Source organism: Spermophilus citellus, assembly GCF_964194105.1.
Source record: "Spermophilus citellus genome assembly, chromosome: 1".
Taxonomy (NCBI): domain Eukaryota; kingdom Metazoa; phylum Chordata; class Mammalia; order Rodentia; family Sciuridae; genus Spermophilus; species Spermophilus citellus.
In genome coordinates this window covers 19,010,587-19,034,802 of record NC_138182.1, presented here as the reverse complement: position 1 = coordinate 19,034,802, position 24,216 = coordinate 19,010,587, and the positions used below count along the sequence as shown (strand labels likewise).

The 24,216-nt window shown below is 36.0% G+C and overlaps 1 protein-coding gene across 1 annotated transcript in view; it reads left to right on the top strand.

Moving 5' to 3' along the window:
* Positions 1-776: 776 nt before the first annotated feature.
* GPC5 (glypican 5) overlaps positions 777-24,216 on the top strand; it is a gene marked incomplete at both ends in the record, with an annotated part of 647,880 nt that continues 624,440 nt past the window's right edge. Inside the window, one exon of the mRNA XM_081309273.1 lies at positions 777-942. Within this exon, the coding sequence (XP_081165399.1) occupies positions 777-942 (166 nt within the window). The remainder of the gene's footprint in view (positions 943-24,216) is intronic.

The following is a 24,216-nucleotide window of genomic DNA, read 5'->3' as shown; positions in this document are numbered from 1 at the left end:
ATATGTTCAAGCAGTAACAAAAAATAAATGTACTGTTTTGAAACCTAAGTGCTATTCGGCCTCCCGCAAAATAGTATTTTGTATTATGCCCTGGTCCATTTCATGCAATTTTAATACAAATTCCTATGAATAGAGAACACAATTTATAGAGAAATGTTTCATTTTAGTTTCAATAGATGTTTCTTACGCCCTGTATTCTCTGATTCTCTTCAAACATTCCCTTTTTTCCTCAGACGACGGTTTTCCTTTGCTTTTATTTATTTGATTCTTCACACCAGTCGTGGCTGTTCTGATGGCCCTCCAGTCGCGGGACCCGGGTTGACAGCGTCTGAGACGGTGCTGAGAGGCGCCGCGCGCCGGGGGCGTGGCCTGAACGCGGGGCGGGGCGGGGGCGGGGCTTCCCGTGGAGCGCGGCGCGCGGGCACATCCCAGGTTAGCTGCTGTGAGCCGAGCCCGCGGCGGCTGCGGCGGCGGCAGTGATCAGAGCCGGGTGCTCGCCGGCTCTCCGCAGCTGACTCCAACGCTTCTCTTCGTCTGCGCCACATCTACTCGCCTGGGCTGGGGAGGGACACCTGGCCTGAAAACTAGGGGCACAGCCTCAGGACTGAAGAGAAAGCTGAGACCCTCAGGTGAAGCCAGTGTCGGAGCGCAGTCCCTCAGCGCCCGACTTCCGATCGCACCCCCGAAAACCTCCACTGCCCGTCTTCTAGCGCCTGCCGCGCAGGGCGCGTGGGGAGAGTGGGGTTCACTGCGTGGGAAGGGGGGGCCGGACACCGATGATGGACGCACAGACCTGGCGCGTGGGCTTTCGTTGTCTCCTTCTTTTGGCTTTCGTGGGGTCTACCCGAAGCGAGGGTGGACAGACGTGTGAAGAAGTTCGGAAACTTTTCCAGTGGCGGTTTGTGGGCGCTGTCAAGGGGTTGCCGGATTCGCCGCGGGCAGGTAAGGAGCCGCTAGCCGGCGCAGGGCACTGCACTTGGGCGCGGTGCGGTCCTCTGAGCGCTGGCCCTGCGGTACGCGGGGCTCTCGGAGGTGGAACTTCGCGGGAAGATGACCTTTGGGGTCCTCCAGCCGCGCAAGGTGAATCCCGTTGAGGCTCCTGGGGATGCGCCTGGGGAACGTCCGGAGCGCAGCGGGGCTCCGTGCTTTCCCTAAAGCGCCTGAGGCTATTCCGAGCTCGGGCGTTCGCTGCCCGCCCGGGCTTCCCTAGTCTCGGATGATGTGTTGGAAGGAGCTAGGAAAGCGGAGAGGTGTGGGGGACAGCGCGGCCTGACCGTGTTTCTGTTGGGGGGCAGAATGTCACCGGGGTGTCCTGGGTTTGCCATTTTCTCACAAACTGAAGGAATTGGGTTAGTCGTCCCAACTTGGATACTAAAAGCACAGACCTTCATTATGCGCCTTTGTTGGAGTATGGCGAGTGGGCCACTAACAAGGGCAGCCCATCTGATCTCATCTGTAATTAGGATCCTGACCCGGTACACCTGGCTTTTTCGGTGCACCAACCCTTCCTTTCAGGAGCACAAATTGCACAGTGTCTTCAGGAACCCCGAGGTAGTTTCAAGCCTGATAGATGTTAAGGCAACAGGCGGATCAAACTCAGCCTATTGGGGAGCCACTTAGCATGGATAAGATAACAGAGATCCAAAGGAAATGAATACAGTTAGTGTGGCCAGTGTAGAATATGCTTCCTGCAAGCGCCCTTTGCCTGCGTTTTTATCACCTCTTCCCAGTCCTCATCACGCAAATTTTGTCCCCTGGGGGCAGATCCAGTGCTCCTTCTGTCCGGAAGAATAGGTCTCAGTTGTCAACGCAATAGCAGGTGTCTGGAACTAACTCAGATCTTACTGGAACAATGCACCTCTTCAGCTGTGATTATGAAGCCAACACATAGGGCTGAATGGTGTGAGGTTGTTGGTTGAGCAAAGAAGTTGTGGAGAATTCTTGTCTGAAATCCGTTTTCAGCCTGAGTCTCCAAGGTGAGGAGACTTGCACTCAGCACTACCCAGCAGTGAGGTCTTCCCTGGACTGTTTTTCTGGCCATGCACTCCATTCTTGTCAAACCACAGGAAATCTGTTTGTTTGGGAACATTGAATCCCTGTGTGTGTGTGTGTGTGTGTGTGTGTGTGTGTGTGTATTTGGGATTGAATGCAGGGGCCCTCTACCAATGAGCCACATCTCTGGCACTTATCATTATCTATTTTGAGGCAGGGTCTGGCTAAATTGTAGAGCCTGGCCTCAAACTTGGAATCCTCTTGCCTCAGCCTCCTCAGTAGCTGGGATTACAGGCGCCTCCGACACCCTCAATGCACCTGGCTACAAGAACATTTTAAAACACATTAATATTTATTTGAATGCCTATTCAGTACCACCAGATGATATTCTCAGTTTAGGATAATTCTCTCATACAAAATACCTACTTATGAATATGTATTTTCTTATTTCAGTGTATTCTTTTCATTAAGAAATAAATCTCACTTAGCTGCTGATAAAACTAAAATTGTGTGTGTGTGTTGGGGGAGTGGGGGGTGAACTGTGAATGCCTCAATTGAGTTATTAGACTTTGCCTCCTCAACACGATAGGTTAGGTTGATACTTCAAGTGAATGTTGACATCTCCCCAATAAGGCCTTGACTTCAGTCCCTTCTCATATCTCAATATATCTGGTACCTGCTGAATACAACACATAGACTAGAAGGTACTGCATTTCTGAAAGCTTGTATGCCTCATCTCTGTTGAAGAGGAAGTTCTCAACACATTATGAGGTGGCATTTTAGCAGGATAAAAGGGAAAACCAAAGCTCTGCTCTACCTTAAGGGATTTGGGGGCCATAGTTCACAGTTGATACACAGAATACAAATAAGTGCCAGGGTGGCAATGATCTTCTAAGTCATTTTGGATTGTTTCCCTGTCTTTATGTGTGGCTTACGGGAATGGAGAACTCACAGCAGCACCCACTGACGGGGCTGGTTTAAGTTGTACACTTAAACCCTAGTGGTGCTAGTGAAAAGATATGCTAAATTCCTTTAATATTTTCATTAAGAAAAAGTCATGTGAATGTATTATTCTGATTTAGGCTCACCCAATAGAAGACATTCATATTTGGATTTTATATAATTCTGCATTTTTCTTGTTTCTGTATTGTTGGTGATTTTTTATTTGAATAATTCAAGAAAATATTAAACTCTTTTCACATTGGTTTCTTTCTTCTTCCCACTTAAAAAAAATCTCAATAAATCACATATTACATATGTTTCATAATTTTTTTATTTCTGTATTTATATGCACTCTGTAATGTTTACCATGATTGAATTTAGTAATTGGATATCTTATTTTCTAAAATGATCCTCAATCTCAAGAGAGAATACAGTTAATATATAAGTACTCATTTCCACATGAGGATACAAATGTTAATATTCTTTTTAATAAAATGTTTGTTTAGCACTCAGCCATTCATTGACTAACATGAATACAATTAATTTGATATTTGTTTTTCTTGAAGGTATATTTCTTAGTGCTTTTTATTTCATTTAGTTTTTCCACAGTGGTTGATTCCTGAAATGCCTAGTCAAAATGCTGTTTTTATAATACAAGCAGGTAGAATAACTTCTTACAGTTTCTTATATTTGTGACTTTTATATCTTCTTAAAAATATTTTCTAATTTGAAATTATTAAAATTGTAAGAACAGCCATTCAAGCTGTTTCTCAGATTTCCCTTACCTTTGTTCCTTACACTGCTCCAGTTCTTTAAGCCTATTGAGCTCCTAAGAATGTTTGGATGAGAAATGTAAAAAAAGAAAGAAGGTGTAAATGTGATTAGAATTACAGATTTCCTTGTGTTCTGATTTTATTTCCTAAGTAGTAGTCAAGGTGCCCTTTGCTCTTATTTATTTTATTCAGGAAAGAACTGTTAGTGTATTTTAAAGGTTCTTTTATTTTTAATTTATTTATTGGGGAGAGGAGATAATGCTTTCCCATTGAAATTCTCTTCACACATGCATTGTTCACTCATGTATTATAGTCTCTTTGAGAGGATAATTCAGAGATTTGTACATCGAAGACTACAATTTTTAAAAACCAAGCGTTCTTTGGTAGAGAACTCTATGTTGAATACTCTCTCCATGTCAAGTAGTTTGTCAAGGGTAACTGTCAACTTCCACTAATATGACAGAATACCTGAGGCAATTAACTTGTAAAGATAAAAGATTTATTTTGGCTTATGGTTTTGGAGGCTGTAGTTCAAGATCCAGTGGCTCATTGATTTGGGCTGCTGGCAAGGTAGCACGTCATGGCAGGAATGCCTGGCAGAGGAGCAAACTACTTACTTCATGAGCCAGGAAGCATAGAGAAGAAGAGGCCAGAGACCAACAATTCCCTTTGAGGATATGCCTCCAGTTGACCTAAAGACTATCCCACAACACCCTACCTCCAAAATGTTCCAGTGTACCTCCCAGTAGTGCCACTTTGGGGACATTTAATGTCTGGGGGACGTTTAGCATTCCAAACTATATAGTTAAAAGTTCTATACAATTTTCCTTGTTAGGTATTGACTATGAATAGAATAGTAACAAATTTGATGCGGCAAAATGAAATTCTAATATTATTAGACTCTTTAAGTAGTACTCTGTAGCTTTTTTTTGTTGTTGTTGTTTTAAACTGCCTCCGTTAAAATCAGATCTTATAATCTCTCCAAGGACAGTTCATTTCATTCTCACATCCAAGGGAAACAATCTACCTGGTAACCTTGAAGTTTGGAATTGTAGACATCTGGGTTTTAGTCTCAAACTCGGTTCTTCCTTTTGTAGTTCTGTTAATCAGTTATCTTTGAGCCTCTTTTTCATCATCTATAAAATGGAAATATTCTAAGAGGTGGTTGCATAGATGAAATGAAAGAATTTATGTAACATGACACAAATCCAGGCACATAAGTGTTTAAATATATTCTTGTCATAATTCTTTATCTCATGTCTTGATTTTAACTTTACTTGACTTTTAAGGATGGATTTTTTAGTTTTTAACTCAAAATTTATATTCCTGTGTCTCAAATATGTATTTTATAATCATTTGTTTTTTCAGTCAAAAATGATCATTTCTAAAATTGGGAATATTTCTGTCCAAAATGGTCTTTATTAGGTTATTGTCATTTTTTTGTTATTGTTAACAAATAAAACTAAGAAAGAAACAGGGTGGAACCACTGCTAGCTACAGCAGCATCCATAGCCACTACCTCCACTGCCACCGCCACTATTCTGTCTGTATGCAGTGACAAAATAGTATATAAGGTGCAATTTAAGGTTTCTCATAATGAGCTGGCTAGTGGCTAGTGGCACTCATTGACAGCAGTCTCAAACTGGGCTTCTCAAATGGGGGCCCATGCCTGTAATCCCAGCTACTTGGAGGATTATGGCAAATAAGGGTTGGGGATGTAGCTCAGCAATAGAGTGCTCCTGGGTTCAGTCCCCAATCATGTTTCTCATGAACTAACCCCCTTTTTTCCTATTTGAACTGTGTCATCAGGGTGATCAAATTTCCAAAGCTCAAATTGAGACCTGTGGTCTGACATAGGGGTGTATTATTTATGTGAGGTTTGCCCTGTGTTGGAGCCCACCATGCAAGAACTGTTGGAAATAAGACTGTGGTCAAACAAATGAAGTTCCCTTTACTTGCTGCAACAATGAAGATTGCGCACTACAGGAGCCATAGGTATTTTGGTAATAAACAGTTGGGAAGGCTTTGTATAGGATTTGTCCTGTGCTGGGTGATATTAAGCAGGTTTAATGAAGTGGGGCAATTCAGGAATTGGCTATCTTGGTAACTTTTATCTAGGTATTAGGAAGATTAGGTGGGCATAGTTGTCATTAATGAAAGAGGCAATGAGTTGGTCAAAGAGGAAACTGTTCAATAATTTTATGTTTGCAGAGTATCTTTGTCCATGTCTGATTGCATCACAGTCTCAAGAGGTGTTATCTCATTGTTGTCTTCTATACATGATTTATAAATGAATGGTCTTTTGGCATAACTGTCAGTTTGTTAAAATGAAGCCATGGGAGATTTCAAACATATGCCTTGTTGAAATAGATTTTTATGAGTGTGGTACTTGGTCTACTCAAGTAATGATAGAATTTGATTTTAATAGAAAATAGCCATTTTTTATATCTATCTTTTTTCATAGAAGTCTGACCTTCCCCTAGAAGAGTCCAACTATCCTCAATTATACTTTTTATCTGTAATGAATTTTAGATTTTACTAATTATGCTGCTAAAATCATCCTAATATGATTATTTATTTTTCTGTGAATTAAAAAATACAAAGCTTTTTATTAGCTGTATTAGGTCTGCATATGGCTACCATGTAAATTGAATGTATAATGTGCTTTTATAGAAATAAAATGAGATCTTGTATTTTTATGGTTTATAAAATAATACACATTCTATCGAAATCTTAAAATACTGAAATAAAGTGAAATAATTTTAATATTCAAGTAACCACAGAACTACTTGTGTTTTCAGCACCTGCATCAAACCTCTGCTAAACCTATATCATTTTGAAAGAACATAGAATCTTTTTGTATTTCTTTGTAATATTTTTTTTCCAACTATGAATATGTTGTAGTTGGTAATAGTATCAGTATCAGTATAGTTGGTATAGTATCAGTAATTCCCATGCCTTTAAACATTTATCTAAGCATATTTTTGGTGGCTGTATGGTACTCTAGTGAATCACCATAATATAGGTTAAATTCTCCCTTGTTGTTATAAATGTAGGTTTCTATTATTCACTACCTTAAAGTCATGTGGCTTAGGACAGAAAAGGCAAACATCTCTTAAACTCTTACTTCATCATAGCTTCACATATGATCTGCATTCATTCTACACTAGAGATTTTAGCCTCCACACTATTGTGGAGATGGATAGTCCTTCATTATGAGGGCCTATTCTAAACATCCCATAATATACAAAATAGGCCCTCATAATGAAGAACTATCTATTCACTAGATCCTGTTAGCAATACCACCAGCTCTCAAGTTAACTTACTATAACCCATAATGTCTCCAGACATTGCCAATAGTCTTGTGGAAGGAAAAATCATCTTGGTTGAGAACAACTTGCAAGACTTTGTACAAACTGTTGACCCTTCAGCCCCCCTCCCCCCACAGACACACTCACACACTCTCTCACACACATACAGAGATTGTACAGCTGTATTATTTACATGTTTCAATTTTCAGTTTAAATGTCAGCTATTCAGAGAGAACTTTCTTAAGGGTCACTAAACTAGATTACAGCAGTTATTGTGGAGTCGCTTTTGTCTCCCATGTGGCACTTATTATGATGCTGCATTTATTTCTTTTAACTCTAGATCTTTCACCACTAGATTGAGTACATAATGAAAATGGAGACCATATCTACTAAGGCCAGTTACATGGATGTGTGCTCAGCTTGTGCAGTCCCATAGGATTCCACATTCAGAAAGACCCCATGGTTGGTTTAGTGTTCTTTTGTAACCATATTGAAATTTGAACAAAAGTCCCTGTATTTTATATTTTGCACTGGGCCCTGCAAACGATGTAGTTAGTTGTAATGTGTACCTTTTTTCACTGTAGACTCTTTGGTGTCTAGAGCACAGCTTGGCTCAGAGTAAGAGTTGAAATATTTATTAATTTAGTAAAACTGCCAAGAGCATCTTGGTACATCTTTTGAATCTCTCTGATTCTTAAGTTAACCTCTAGCAGTAAGCCTTTGAGATTCAGCAACTAGTACATAGGGAAAATTTTTAATGTTTTATGATATTAAATAAATTGGTTAAATAAAGGGTTTCCATTCTTTTTATTCTTCACAGTGGGCTGTGACCAAAGCCTAAAGCCCCCTAGGGCCTAACTTTAAATTTTCACATCCAATTGCTTTAAACATAGCTGAACTAAATGTATTTTTAGCCATTTAGAGCCTGCCTACTTTGCATAGCCCATAAAACTGCACCCAGCATTTGCAAACGGTAGATAAAACAACCCCTGGGGCTATGAAAGACCCCAAGCCTTGGCTGTCTCTCTTAGCTCTCAGGGACCCAGAGACTTCATGTCTTGCTGTTGAGGAATATCATTTAGACATGTCCCTTCCAATTCCCTGTTCCCTTGAGCGTTTTCTTGGGCTCTTCCTCTTCTGCAATGGCCCTGAAACACTATCCTTAGAAGGTCTCATGTTATGAGGGACTTCCAAATAAAGCTGATTGTTTACCACTTCCACCTTGTGATCTTGTCTTTTTCTTGACCACCCTAAATCTTGAAACTCACAGCATATGGGCCGATACTTAGTCATTTCTAATATAAAGCAGACTCAAAGCAGACCATAGGCTACCTGAGCTCAAGCTCTGTAATTGGTTTCTCTTTTTGTTTTGTTATTAGGCCAACATTAATCAAGGCATTTTTAATGTGTAGAATTAGCTTTATATTTATAGTTACCTAATAGTTCATTTATTGTGCTTAGTTATAATTTTTGGTTGATGTTAATATAATGAAAAATATAGTAGACAAAATATATTAAAATATAATCTGAGTGTGATTGTGTTGCTCAGTAAATTGTTTTCATAGTTATTTTTCCTTTGTTATTTTTTTCTTAGGTAACTTTGTCACAAATTCTACATAGTGACCCAACCCTTTTAAATTTAAATATAAAGGAATTTTTAATCTATACTATCTAATATTTTGAATGGAATAAATAAATTACTAGACAAATACATGGAAGAACGTTTCTCAAATGTCTTGGAAGGAAAGAAAGGGAAATTATTTAACATTTAAAGGATTCATTTGCACAGCTTATTTGTCATCATGTAGCCAGTGTGATGGATCTGCCTCAGCATTTTATTGATCTGTTGTTGAGAGGCTTGAGAAAAATAAAGGTGACTAAATACTATTTGCATTTGGGTCTGAATTAGGTGGTCTATGTTTAGTTTGGATGTTATTTATTGCAAAATTAGATTTTTCACAATGAAATTAATAGCAGAGAACTAGAAAATGATTCAGTTTCTCTATATTCCACCTTTGTTAATTCTGTGCTGGAGGAGAAAGACTTATTGTTGATCTGTGGAATTGTTTCCAAGCTGAGAAGATCATTCTTAAAAGATACTGACTTGAAGTTTAGACTTCAAGTAGACCAAGTTGTGGCTACAGCCTTTCCGTCCTTTACATTTAAGAAAATAATTGCTATTAATTCACAAAATATATATTATCAAACTATATTCACCATGCTAGACAACAAATCTCTTTGATTTATTCGAACTGTATTTATTTTCATTGACCAATAACTTTTGCAAAGTAGTACATTCCTTCAAATGATGGCTGGTAGCCACCATTCTACTCTCCACTTGTATGAGATTCTTTTTGGATTCCATATGAGTGAGACCATGCAGCAATTGTCTTTTTGTACTTGGCATGTTAAACTTAACATAATATCTTCTGGGTTCATCCATGTTGTTGTAAATAACAGTATTGTCTTCTTTTTAAGATGGAACAGTATTCCACTGTGTATTGGTTGATGGATACTCTGGTATATCTAGTCTTTAAGACTTCTTTTCATATATATATATATATTTTTTTCCTGCATGAAGTGTGATTCATTATTTGTTTAGGATATCTTATAAGAAATGTGAAGTAATCTTACCTAAATAGAAGAATTACTTAATTCAGTGCTAATAAAACACACACATTTTGATAGTATTCAATTATATATGCTTCAAATACAGTCATATTTATTTTTTCCATTTTTTATTATACACACAATATAAAATGTATCCTCTTAATCATTTTTAACTGTACTGTTCTATGATATATATTTAGTAATTCATATTGTTGGGTGACCATCACCACTATCCCTAGCACTCTTTTGCACCTTGCAAAGTAAGAAATATTATTTGGCTGGATGATTGAATATCTTTTCCCTTCCTCTAAATTCATGCATGTTTACCCTATTCCCTCACTCCTTTTTATTCTTGGTACCAGGGTCACTTAACTACTGAGCCATATTCCCAGCCCCTTTTTATATTTTATTAGAAACAGGATCTCACTGAGTTGCTTAGGGTCTCACTAAGTTTCTGAGGCTGAGTTTGAACTCACAATCCTCTTGCCTCAGCCTTCTGAGTTGCTGGGATTACAGGTGTGTGCCACAATGCCTGGCTTCCTTTTTTTTTTTTTTTAAATACTACTAAAAGCTGTATTTTGTTATATTTTTCTTCTTTCCACATTTTAGTGGGTACATTATAGTTGTATATAATGATGGGATTTGTTGTTGCACATTCATACATGCATACAATATAACAATATAATTTGGCCAATATAACTCTCCAGCACTACTCCTCTTTCTTCCCTGCCTCCCATGCCCTGGTCCCTTTCCTCTACTTCTCTTCCTTTGATTTTCATGAGATTTCCAATCCCCCCTTTTACCTTTCTTTTCCTTTTTCCTCTCTAGCTTTCACATATAAGAGAAAACATAGAACCTTGACCTTTTGAGTTTGACGTTTTATTTAACATAATGGTTTCAAGTTCCATCCATTTTCCTGCAGGTGAAATGATTACAGTTTTCTTTAAGGCTGAATAAAACTCCATTGTTTATATATACCACGGTTTTTTCTCTATTCTTCCATTGATAGACACTTAAACTTGTTCCTTAGTTTGGTTATTGTTAATTGTGTTGCTATAAACATGGGTGTGTGTGTATCACTGTAGTACGATAACTTTAATTTTTCAGGATAAATAGTGAGGAGTAGGATGGCTGGGTCATATGGTGATTTTATTCCTAGTATTTTGAGGATCCTTCATAAGGATTTCCATACTGGTCATAACTAATTTACAATCCCACCAACAGTGTAAAAGTGTTCCTTTTTCTCTACATCTTCTCCATTCTTATTGTATCCTTGATGGCTTCCATTTCATTCTAACTGGTGTGAAATAAAATTGTGTAGTTTTGATTTGCATTTCTCTGATTGTTGCTGATATTGAACATTTTTTTTATATATTAGATGACCATTTGGATTTCTTCTTTGTGAAGTGTTTAATTTACTTGCTCATTTGTTAATTGGGCTCTTTTTTGGTGTTTAGTTTTTTGAGTTCTTTATATATTCTAAATATTAATCCTTAATATAGTCATATTTAAGAGCTATTAAACATTTCTCATTTTGTTAAATTTTTTTTACTCATATTAGGATATTGAGATTGAGTTATTTTTTAATCTCCCTCTGTGTTGTGATGACCAAATCTATTTTAGTTTTCATAATTCTATGGAGGCAATATAATTCTATTCACAAGAAATAATTAAATAATCTTTGCAGCTGTCCTTTTGATCTTCTGCTTTACTGTCTTACAGTTTGGAAAAAAGACACAATCTGAGAAGAGTGTTGAATGAAAAGTGTACAAATGTGCCTGTATTGATCAAATGAAATGAATGAGAAAAAATTACTTTTGAATGTCCTTATTCATTATATTCTTTAAGTGGAAGATTATCAATATTAAATTACCTGTTCGGATTTATTTGCTTTCTGAATAAAGTAAGGTAATACCAAGTTGCATTTGGTTCATTTTCTTTTGATCATTGAGATATCTGTGTTTAATGAGCTGAAACTGAAGTAGGTCAATAAAATGAAGAGATTAACAGTCCATCCTCACCAGGCTCGGAACACATTTTACTCTGGGTAAAATAAACAGTCATTTTTTTTTTTAAAATGTTTTTGATCTACTTAAAAGGTAAAGGAAATAGGAATAACATAGCAAAACTTAAAAAGCTGAGAAGCCAATGAGTTCTTTAGTGTACCTTTTGTCATGTGAAATTATGTGGGTCTGTGATTTGTACAGTTAAGAGCTTTAGTTGTCAAAAGCAAAACTAAATTTTACATTTTCACTTAAAAAAATTTTTTTTAGTTGTAAATGGACCTTTATTTTTATATTTTTATATTTATATGTGTTGCGCTCTACCACTGGGCCACAACCCCAGCCCATACATTTTCATTTTATAATTAAAGGTGCATCAAAGAGCTTCAGATTATTAAATATTTAAAATTCATTTATCTTTGGAAGCATCCTACATTTTTAGTAAGGAAAAATAGTTTGAAAAAGCACTGAAAACGGGCTGGGGTTGTGGCTCAGTGGTAGAGCGCTTGCCTAGCACTTGTGAGGCCCTGGGTTCAATCATCAGCACCATATAAAGATAAACAAAGAAATTGTGTGTATTTGCCGCAGTCCGGACTGCAGAAAAAGAACCGGGAGTTGGGGGGGGTGACGAGCAACTTGTGTAGATTGATACAGCAGGAGTGGGAGCCGTTTATTGTAGGACAGGAGGGGTATATATACATTCCACAACAGCTTATCTTAATTAACATAAACTAGATACAGCAGTCAACCAATAAGGAATCTCCACACTTAATGGCTCGATGGTGTTACTTCATAAACCACTCCCCCTGGCAAAATGCCAGGCGCCATCCTGACTTGTTTACAAACCCTAACATGTATCTACAACTAAAAAGTATTTTTTAAAAAGCATTGAAATGGGATAAATAACTGGAAAAAACAGATACCTTAACAATTTGTCACATATTATAGTTACATATTATAGGGACTATAAATTAATGTGTAGTTTTTAATAGTTTAGATATGGTACAATCCTTTAGTAGCTGTGTGACCTTTAGCAAAAACTCAATCTTTCAGAAAATGTTTCTCTTTCTTCACAGAGATAGTGATGTAGGCTTATGGTTTTTACCTTTTGATGGCTTTAAGGATCACTTGGCTTGTTAATAGTGCTTTTTAACGTTTTTCTAATAATTTTCTAATTTTTTGTAACATTTTTATAAAATGTGACATAATTCTATGACCAAACTTCTTTCTTAGTTGTATTTTAAAAATTCTTCATGATAGATCAGGCAGCAAACACAGAAATCCATAGAATCATTTCCTTCATGCTAATAAAATACCAAACTCATAAATATTTGTCACTCATCATTCACCTTCAAAGTATTAATCCTGTACTATTAGGAGAATAGTCCATGCTTTCATTATTTATTTAGCTTAATAATTTATTTTTTGTAGTTTAATCCTTGGTAAAAATCGGAATTGTTTTTTTGTATATGTAGTTTAAGAACCAAAGACTGGGCTTTTGCAAAATAATGCTATTTAAATTAATTCAATTAAGTTCAAGAGGGTAGTACTTCACCTGAAAATATGAGATGGTTTTAAAACTAGAGTTAATGCATGTATGGATAGGTTCTACAATGTGTGGCTGACTTTATCAGGCAAGTTGGATTTAATTCTCAGCTTTTGTTTTATTATAGTACTAATGGATCTTTGCTTGCCCCTTATATTTTAAATGGGAATTTTCATCAATAGAAATGATGCAAGCATAGAGTGTGCCTTCTGATGGACTCAACCCAAATCTGTTTCTGGACTTTGTCAGTGTGCATTCTTGTGTCCAGCAGTTAATGGGAAACAAAGGTTTGAGAAGGAGATGGGGTAAGTGGAGTAAAGTGGATCCCAGGCCTCACCTTGTAGCGTCACTGCAAGCTGCCAATGTTTCTTTTCCTAAAAGCACAGCACCTGTAAAGTGACCTCACAACTCTGAATTCTGGTAAATGCTTCTCCCCCTTGTTCCCTAAAGGAGAATAATAGTGCCCTATCCACATGATTAGCTAGGAAGAATTGGACTGAAACTTATAGTTTTTCTAGACCCTGTCCATTATAGAAATGTAATTAAATAATCCAATTTGAGAGTGCCAACCTATTTTCTCCCAGGATTCTCTGTGATAAACCTTTATATACTTTAAATATTTAAGCCCACAGCTTTCAGAAGATAATTTGATTTGCATTTAAAATGTATAGAAACATAAATCTTTTCTAGGGGTACTTTATAAATATTTTTAGAAGTTCCAATTAGTGATGACTTCTCTTTTCACATTCAGTTTCCTTATAATCCTGTTTTTGTTAATTGTTTATTCCCTCCCTCTCCCCTGCATTTATGAAGAGCATAGGTGCTGCTCACTTTTTAAGCTTCAGTTGGAAATGTGACTAAATGGATAACACCTCATGATAACATTCTGTGTTTACTCACAGCTGTCCTACCAATTCAGCCAGTCACCAAATTATCATAGATTATATTCCAGAAATATCTCTGTAATTTACCTACCATTGCTACGATCATGCTTTGAAAACCTGCTGTCTTTTCATGGATGAATTACTCACTTAGCCTACATCTGCTTTTGGCCCTTGCCAGTTCAGTCCCCGCTGGGTTCCCAGTTGAGTTTCCAATAAAACTCAAATCTTATCTTTATGTCTTGTGTTTAATGCTGCAATGATTTTTCATTGCCTTCTTTAAAAATAAAATAATATGATTATATTTAAATATGTAACTTCTATACAACAGAATAAAATAAAATACCACAGTGAAATAAATGGTGGTGGGGGTCCCTTTGGCATTTCATCTGTAATACACAGCAATTAAAAGATCGGTATCCTTGATCATAACTGAGCTTTTATAAATCAGCAGCAAAGATATTACTATTCTGAGAGAAATGAAAAAGAACATAAGGAGGAAATTGAAATGATACAAATGACTAGTAAGGATATGTGAATATGATTAAGCTCAAATTAATAGAGGAAAAAACAATTCTCATTAAATCACAGTGTTAAAGATTAAAGATAGCACTATCTAATGCTCCTGTGATTAAAGAAAACAGTGCATCCTAATCTACAAACGCTGGGAATGATGATGATAAAGATTATCTCTCCATTCAAGGAGAATTATGTAGTATAACTTAAAATGTACATATTGTATAACTTTGGCCACAATAATTCCAATTCAAAGGAAAGTAATTGGACAAATTTAAACAAATATATGTATATATACCCAAACATACTTGTTTAATGCACATACAACTTGCAGGTAATGCAAATATCTACTAATGTCAACTAAATGACATTAATTAAATCAAGAGGGTAAAGGTACAAAACCAAATTAGAAGAGGTGACTTAATGTCATTTTTTAAAGGAAAAGCAAGTTATGGCTGTTTAAAAACAAACTACCTACTTATCAATTTATGTGTGAACAACCCCCAAATAATGTCAAAAAATGCCGTTAATTATGGATAATATTGGAAAATAGGAGAAAAAGCAGTTAAGAATAAAAATGGTGTACTTAATATGTCCTTTGAATTCTTAAAGATGATTTTAAAGTGAATCATATCTTTAAATTTATCCTGTGATAAATTGAAGTTTATAAAGGTTTGTGATTTCCCCTTACAGAAGCGCTGAGATGAAGTCCTTGCAATTTCACCTTCCTGGGGCTCTCTGTGTAATTACACCTTTAAGACTCCTGGGATTGAGTCTAGTAGGGCAATGAAAATGGAACCCCATTTCTCCTTATCCTAAAGGTCTTGGATTTGGTGTAACTTACCAGTCCCTTCACAATCTAGCCCCTTCTTTATATGATCTTTCTCTCCATTTAGAAGGGTAATTTTTGATGTTGAGCAGTAAAATTATTTCTTACAAATTATGCCTGGAAATGAGGTGCTCTGAATTAACTACAGATACAGGAATTGTTCTGGTATCATCTCTGAGTCAGAGTACCTAAGTATGGCCATATCTTTAAGGACATGTCTTTCAGGGTGAAGAAACATTTCTCCCTTGGACTATTATGTCAAGTCTACTGGTTTCATCTGAGTGGTGTCCTCATTGGAAGCCATTTTCCTTACTGCTTCAAGGTGATGTTTCTAAATGATAAACCTTAGGCAATTTATCCTCTTTAGTTTTCTCTTTCAAAAAGCCAAACTAAAACTGTCTTAAAAAAGGAATCCATTGAAAGTATATTAAGGGGTCTTATGGGCAATGAAGATAAAGGAAGTGCAGGGATGAAGATGGACTAAAAAAGTGAAATTTTGGATGAACATGCTTACAGATTCTTAATTCTGTGTGGTTTTAGGATTGTTTTCCTGCTGCTGAGTTGCCTTCTTCACATGGCAGAAAAAAACCGACTGTCCTAAAACTTCTACCAAAAATGAGAAATTAACCCAACTCCTGGGTGCAAATTAAAGTATTTCAGGAAGGGGATCACTTATAAATTTTTTTATGAACTGTAAAGGTCCATTGGCATCGGGAAGAGGAGGTCCTAGAAAAGCTACAAAATCCATCCATAAATCCAGAGGTGTTTGATACACAAATGAAAACATCCTTCATCATTCCCTGGTGCTTATGGCAAAGGCTCAAACTCCCATGTATTACATTTAAAGTTCTCAGTGGTAAAACTCTTGCCTTTTTTTCCAGTTTTGTTTCCAGCGTTCTGTCACTCCTTCTCTCTCACCTCCCTGTTATAAGAAGTAATGCACCACAGCCTCTGACTGGATTTGCATGTTTTTACTGGGTACACCTACAATGCAAGGTTCTGGCTTCCCTTTCCTTGGGCCATTTTTCAGTGTTGTGTTAGCAGCTCATAGAAGAATGGTACCCTCCCAGAACAAAAAACAGGCTTAGGTTTACTGTAAAATAGATGAACACCAGTAAGTTCAATGTTTCTCCATGTAAGGCAATCCACTATCTGTACAGGCATCTCTCTAGAACCCCTGTGGACCTGGGTGACTGACATGATGTTCATGCTGCTTGCCAAGTTGTGTCTCATGTCTTCTGCTGCCATCTAAGAAACAGAAAGTAGGGAAAAATTCCAGACCCTTCAAAACTCCCTCAACCTTCTCCCAGTTCCAAAACCATACATATATCTGGCAATGCATTTTAGCCAAAGCTTAATGCTTTAGGTTTCCCCAGGAAATCACACCTCCACACCCTCTCTGGAATATCATTGCCTTCCTTCTTTCTTCCCGTTTTTGATCAGACTGAGTTCAGATTTGTTTTGCTACTCATAATCTTTATAAGTTTTGAGAAATTTTTATAATGAACCTAATTTCTCATTTATAAAATAGGATTAGTTTCACCTTACAATTTGTAAGCATCTATTTAAAGATGATAAAGAAGTTGCTCAAAAATCTCCTCTGACCAATTCTTTTTGTTTTTGCAAGAAGAAATCCTTCCTTCCTCTGTTCCCACAAAACTTAGTACATCTTTGATGACATTTTATCACATTAATTTTTTTTAACAAATCTGCCTCCCTCTAGCCTGAGCCTTGAGAAATTGCATATTATCCTTCTTGTTACCCTTAATAGCTATCATAGTGTCTTGTACAGAACAGGTGCTTAATCAATATTTGATGAATTCATTTGATTTATTAATCAAAATAAAGAGCAGGAAATTACTCTGTAATTCAGCACAGGTGGAAGGAAGACTCAGCATCTCCTGAAAATTCCCCTGAGAGGTGGGGACAGAGAGCACATTTATACTTTAGGGCTACCCACTCCTTCCACAATATAGGTTGCCAGTTTGTCACTGCTTAACACTCTATTTCTAAGAACTCTGGTGAAGTTAACCTCAGAAAGAATAAGGAGTAGAATCCAAACTGTGTTCTGCTGCATTTCATTTCGTTTAGCTGCTTATTAATGTTGGAAGAAATTCTATAAACTATATACAGGTTTTTTAAAGAGCCACAATATACATTAAAATTTTAAAGTTCTGAGAATTTCTACACTTGAGAGAATCTATTTGGTTATTGAGAACAATTAGTTCATTTTCATAGGGAAATGTTTTGTGACTTGGCTTACCTGGTATTTTATTTAACTTCAGTCAGAGAATCACTTTTGGAAAAGCAGATGGAGATATTAAAAAGGTAGAATTGTTAGGTCTTTTGAGGGAGAAGGAGGTGTCTAGTATGATTCCAAGATTTTAGATAGCTTTCAGGAAGTAGAAATTACTCTGTGGGGAAGAAGGCATAACTTCTATCATGTCTATGTTGAGGCTATTGTGGATATCAAGGTGCTAATGTATAATAGAGACATGGGTCCAAATAACTTGAGAGAGTAGCATCAGGTCAAGATTTTGGAGACCTGGTGTAAGAAAAGAGAAGGATTTTGAGACCTAGATGGTATATCATGTCATATTTCACAAAGAGGTCAAGGGTGGTTAGAAAAGGATAAATAGTTCTTAGATTTGCAACTAGTAGTTCATCAGTTACTAAGTGTATGTATTTACCACGGACGGGCAGGCTCAAATTTCAAGTTAGAAAAGTAGCACAGGAAGGCAATGGAGAAAAGAATTCAGACTACCCTTTTAAGAAGCTTAATTTTATAGAAAAGAAGAATCTATAGTATTATTTGTAATTCTTGCATGTGTTTGTTTTGTACAGTACACATTTCATGAACGTATCTTAAGAAAGTCATACGGTGAGTGCAGAAGAGGTGAATGAAGGAGGCTGCAGTCAGTTGCATAAAACCTTTTTTGGCTTTGTTACGGATTTTGGACTTTATTCCTAGTGCAATAGAAAGGCATGAAAGATTTTTTAGCATAGTGCCATGATCAGATTTGCATATTTAAAAGATCTTTTCTGCCTGTAGGGTATCCATTTAAGACTTCCTTTATAGGTGTGAGATTAGAATGGTGGGAATACAGATCTGAAGAAGTAGGTTCAAACATTATTTAAGAGGTTGAATCAATATGATTATGATTTATTTCTTCTGGTTATCCTGCAATGAGAACCTGTTTAGGTTGCCATGAATACAATTTTTAGGTTGCAAATGCAGCTGAAATTCAAAAAGGCAATGGTAATATATTGACCTTGGCTTCATGTCTGTGAGAATATCTTAATTATATTGTGTGTTGTGGTTGGCTAATTATATGATATAAACTTCTCACTACACAATTAGTCTTATGCTGTAGGTTCCTTCTGGTCATCTGAGTATAAGTTACAAAACTTCTAGAAGAGCTAATAATTTGAGAAATAAGGAATTAAGTGATTAATTTATATTTAGCTATAGATATTTTATGTATTTGAATTCTATATTAGTTTACATAAATGTACAGGTTAATATAGTCTGAGGATGATAATACTGAAAAAATAATATGAATCCAAGAATTAAAAATAATGTTAAAAACAGGAATAGGAAAAAAGTATGCAATCAAGCATAAGGTTAGAACACAAAATACATGAACATTTTATTTTAGCAAATAAGGCATCAAAAGTGTGAACTCTGATGAAAACTTTGGTTTTGAGTTTTCTACTACAAAGAATTTCTATTTACAAAGTAAAATTATTTAGAATAGTTATTAGGAAGGCAGGGTGGAGAAGATAGAGGAACAAGAACTTTTTTACAGATCCTTCTCAAATGGATTATATGCCATTATGAACAATAAGTTAGAAGGTGAGATGTCTTTAACTAAGAAATACTCCATGTGGAATATTGGGATTTTGGTTTTCCTGGCCAGGAAAAGACAAAATGAAGAGGAGACTTTTTCTATGTAATAAGGTTGAACTGAGATATACTGTTAGAATGGAAGTCAAGATCCCATAGGTCTATCTTGTAAAGATGCTAAGTATATCTTCTTGATGACAGTTACTTACAGATTCCTTATAGTGGGCTATACCTAGTCTGTGCTTATGATGAACAAACCTGGTATATTTGGATGTATGGGTATAGATAACAGGAAAATATTACTTTAAAATTTATAATTATCAGAGTATAAAATAAAGACATTTCTTGACCAAATATTTTTTCTTCTTTGTGAAGTATTTGATGACCTCTTATATTTATGAGCCCTGGATTTATTCTCAGGTGGCAAGGAGGGACATGGAGAGCTGCAGGGATTGCCTCAGATGTCTTCTTCTTTTTTTTTTTTTTATTGATTGTTCAAAACATTACAGAGCTCATGATATATCATCTTTCATACATTAGACTCAATTGGGTTTTGAACTCCCATTTTTACCCCAAATACAGATTGCAGAATCACAACTGTTACATACTCACATTATTACATAATGGCATATTAGTGACTGTTGTATTCTGCTACCTTTCCTATCCCCCCTCCCCTCCCCTCTCCTCCCATCTTCCCTCTCTACCTCCTCTGCTGTTGTTCAATTCTCTCCCCTTTTTCCCCCCTTCCCCTTGCCCCTCATAACCTCTTATAATTTTGTGTATCATTGAAGGTCTCCTACCATTTCCATATGCTTTCCCTTCTCTCTCCCTTTCTCTCCCCCCATTCGTCTTTGTTTACTATTAGTCTTTTCCTCATGCTCTTCCTTCCTGTTCTGTTCTTAGTTGCTCTCTTTATATCAAAGAAGACATTTGGCATTTGTTTTTTAGGGCTTGGCTAGCTTCACTTAGCATAATCTGCTCTAATGCCAGATTATGTCTTCTTATTAATTACTTATGTTTCATAATCCTATAAACTTAGGTCTCTTAGTATACCATGATCTGATGTCTAATTCTTTGAGTCTGATTTTACAATCCAGCTTTTTAAAATATCTAGCTTTTTACCATAGTGAATTTTCATACTTATGGCTTTCCTTTATTATTCCTTTATTTTCTGCATTTTACATATCAAAATTTTATTTTTTGTTAGATTAGTGATATCTACTTCCTCTATTCAAAGGTGGATGTTCATCTTGTTTTTGTTGAGAAATTACTGAAATGCTTATATCTCCTTGACTCATACCTCTGTACTCTGCTACTTAAGATTAGGAAACTAAGGAGTCTTTATTTTGGGGACTTCTGGTCTTCTACATGTCAAGACATTATTCTTCATCTTTTTCAATTCTTACTCGATACAGCTACCATTATTTATTCATTTCTATAACCCTTGAAATGTTTTCAGAAATTTCACCATATTAAATTTATATTAATAAAATATATTTCTTCCTTTTCAAATAATATGTGAATAAATTTATGGTATATCTTTTAATATCTTGAAATGGAGAATGTGCAAGGGAAGATCTTTGAAATCAACTCATGTTCTCACTTTATTAAGCATAATTATGCTACCATGAGTATATTTTTTTCATTCATTGCAAAATAACCTTACCTTCTATAGTCACCAGGCCTGTAAAACTAGTAAATAAATACTTCCAAGGGTTTTAGAGTCATTCATTTTTAAACATTTTTATTTATTCCTTTTAGATATACATCTCAGTAAAGTATATTTTGACATATTATACATACATGGAGTATATCTTATTCTAATTAGTATTCCAATCTTTTGTTTGTATATGATATGGAGATTTACTGTGGTATATTCATATATGAACATACAAAAATTATGTCTAATTAATTCTTCTGTATTTTCTATTCCTATCCCTCTTCCTTTTCCTTCATGCCCTTTTGCCTAATCCACTGAACTTCTATTCTCCCCACTCCCTGTTGTGTGTTAGTATCCACAAAATCTGAGAGAACATTCAACTTTTGGTTTTTAGGGATTGGCTTATTTCACTTAGCAGGATATTCTCCGGATCCATCCATTTACTGGCAAAAGTCATAAAGTTATTCCTTTTATGTCTGAGTAATATTCCATTGTGTATATATACTATATTTTCTTTATCCATTTATCTGTTCAAGGGCACCTAGGTTGGTTCCATAGCTTAGCTATTGTGAGTTGAGCTGCTATAAACATTGATGTGGCTGTGTCATGGTAGTATGTTGATTTTAAATCCTGTGGATATATACCAAGGAGTAGAATAACTGGGTCAAATGGTGCTACCATTCCCAAGTGTTTGAGGAATCTTCATACTTCTTTCAATAAGGGTTGTACCAATTTTTAGTCCCACCAGCAATGTAGGGGTGTACACATCCTCTCCAACATCTATTTTTGCTTGTACTACTGATTTTTTTGCTGGACTGAGATGAAATATCAGTGTAGTTTTAACTTGAATCTCTCTAATTGCTACAGATGTTGAACAGTTTTATCATATATTTGTTGATTGTTCATATTTCTTCTTCTGTGAAGTGCCTGTTCAGTTCCTTTGCCCATTTACTGATTAGGTTCGTTGTTCTAAATGAAACAAAAAAGTGAAAGCATTTCTTATATAAACTGGAACAGGACAGGGATGCCCTCTTTCACCACTTCTATTCAACATAGTTCTTGAAACACTAGCCAGAGCAATTAGGCAAAAGAAAGAAATTAAAGAATACAAATAGGTAAAGAAGAGCTCAAACTACACCTATTAGCTGAAAGACATGAATCTCTATTTAGAAGTCCCAAAAAACTCCACCACAAAACTTCTAGAACTCATGAACAAATTCAGCAAAGTAGCAGCATATAAAATTAACATAAATCAATTGTGTTCATATACACTGATGATAAATCAGCTGAAAGAGAAATTAGGAAAACTGATCCATTCACATTAGCCTCAAAAAATATAAATACTTAGGAATCAAACTAACAGAAGAGGTGAAAGACCTCTACAATGAAAACTGCAGAACAATAAAGAAAGAAACTGAAGAAGATCTTAGAAAATGGAGAGATCTCCCATGTTCTTGGATAGACAGAATTAGTAGTCAAAATGGCCATACTATTGAAAATGCTATATAGATTTAATGTAATTCCTATTAAAATTCCAATGATGTTCTTCAAAGAAATAGAAAAAGAAGTCATGAAATTCATTTGGAAAAATAAGAGGCCCAGCATAGCCAAAATAACCCTTAGTGAGAAAAGTGAAGCAGGATGCGTCACAATACCAGACCTTAAATTATCCTACAAAGTTATAGTAACAAAACCAGCATGGTATTGGCACCAAAACAGGTATGGAGATCAATGGAACAGAAGAGAAGACACAGAGACAAAACTGCATAAATAAAGTTATCTCATACTAGACAAAGGTGCCATAAACATACTTTGGAGAAAAGATAGCCTCTTCAACCAACAGTGCTAGGAAAACTGGAAATCCATATGTAATAGAATGAAGTTGAACCCTTATCTTTCACCCTGTGCCTATAGAAGACAAAGTAGGCCCAATTCTCCATCATATTGGCTTAAGTACCAACTTCCTGAACAAGACCCTTAAAGTATAACAAGTAAAATCACAAATCAATAAATGGGATGGTTATCAAACTAAAAAGCTGCTTCACAGCAAAGGAAACAATCAAGAGTGTAAAGAGAGCATACAAAACTGGAGAAAGTCTTTGCCACCTGAACCTTAGAGCATTAATCACCAGGATATATAAAGAACTTAAAAAAGAGGGCTGGCATTGTGGCTTAGTGATAGAGCAATTGCCTAGTATGTATGAGGCACTGGGTTCGATCCTCAGCACCACATTAAAAAATACATAAAATAAAAAGATATTGTGTCCACCTACAATGAAAAAATATTAAGAACAAAGAACTTAAAAAAAGACTTAACACATGATTTTCCCTAATTGAATCAGGATGATATACACAATTTAAACAGATCAATTTCAAGTGAGGAAATAGAAGATGCCATCAGAAGCCTACCAACCAAGAAAAGCCCAGGACCAGATGGATACACAGCCGAGTTCTACAAGACCTTTGAAGAAGAACTAATACCAATACTCTTCAATTTATTTCAGGAAATAGAAAAACTATCCAAAACTACCCAAACTCATTCTGTGAGGCCAGTGTCACCTTTATTCCAAAATCAGGCAAAGACACATCAAAGAAAGAAAACCTCAGAACAGTATCTCTAATGAACATAGATGCAAAAACTCTCAATAAAATCTGGCAAATCATACACCTATCAAATAGATAGTGCACCACAATCAAGAGGGGTTCATCCCAGGGATGCAAGGTTGGTTCAACATATGGAAATCAATAAATGTAATTCATCACATCAATAGACTTAAAGATAAGAACCATATGATCATCTCAATAGACACAGAAAAAGCATTTGACAAAATACAGCACCCCTTCATGTTCAAAACACTAGAAAAACTAGGGATAACAGGAATATATCTCAACATTGTAAAAGCTATCTATTCTAAGGCCCAGGTCAACATCATTCTAAATGGAGGAAAAATTGAAAGCATTACCTTTAAAAACTGGAACAAGACAGGGATGGCCTCTTTCACCACTTCTATTTAACATAGTTCTTGAAACACTGGCCAGAGCAAATAGGTGAAAGAAATTAAAAGGATACAGATAGGAAAAGAAGAACTCAAAATTAGCACTATTTGCAGATGATATGATTCTATATCTTGAAGATCCAAAAAATTACACCAGAAAACTTCTAGAACTAGTAAATGAATTCAGCAAAGTAGCAGGATACAAAATCAACACCCAGAAATCAAAGGCATTCCGTATATCATTGACAAATCCTCTGAAATGGAAATGAGGAAAACTATCCCACTTAAAATAGCCTCCAAAAAATAAAGT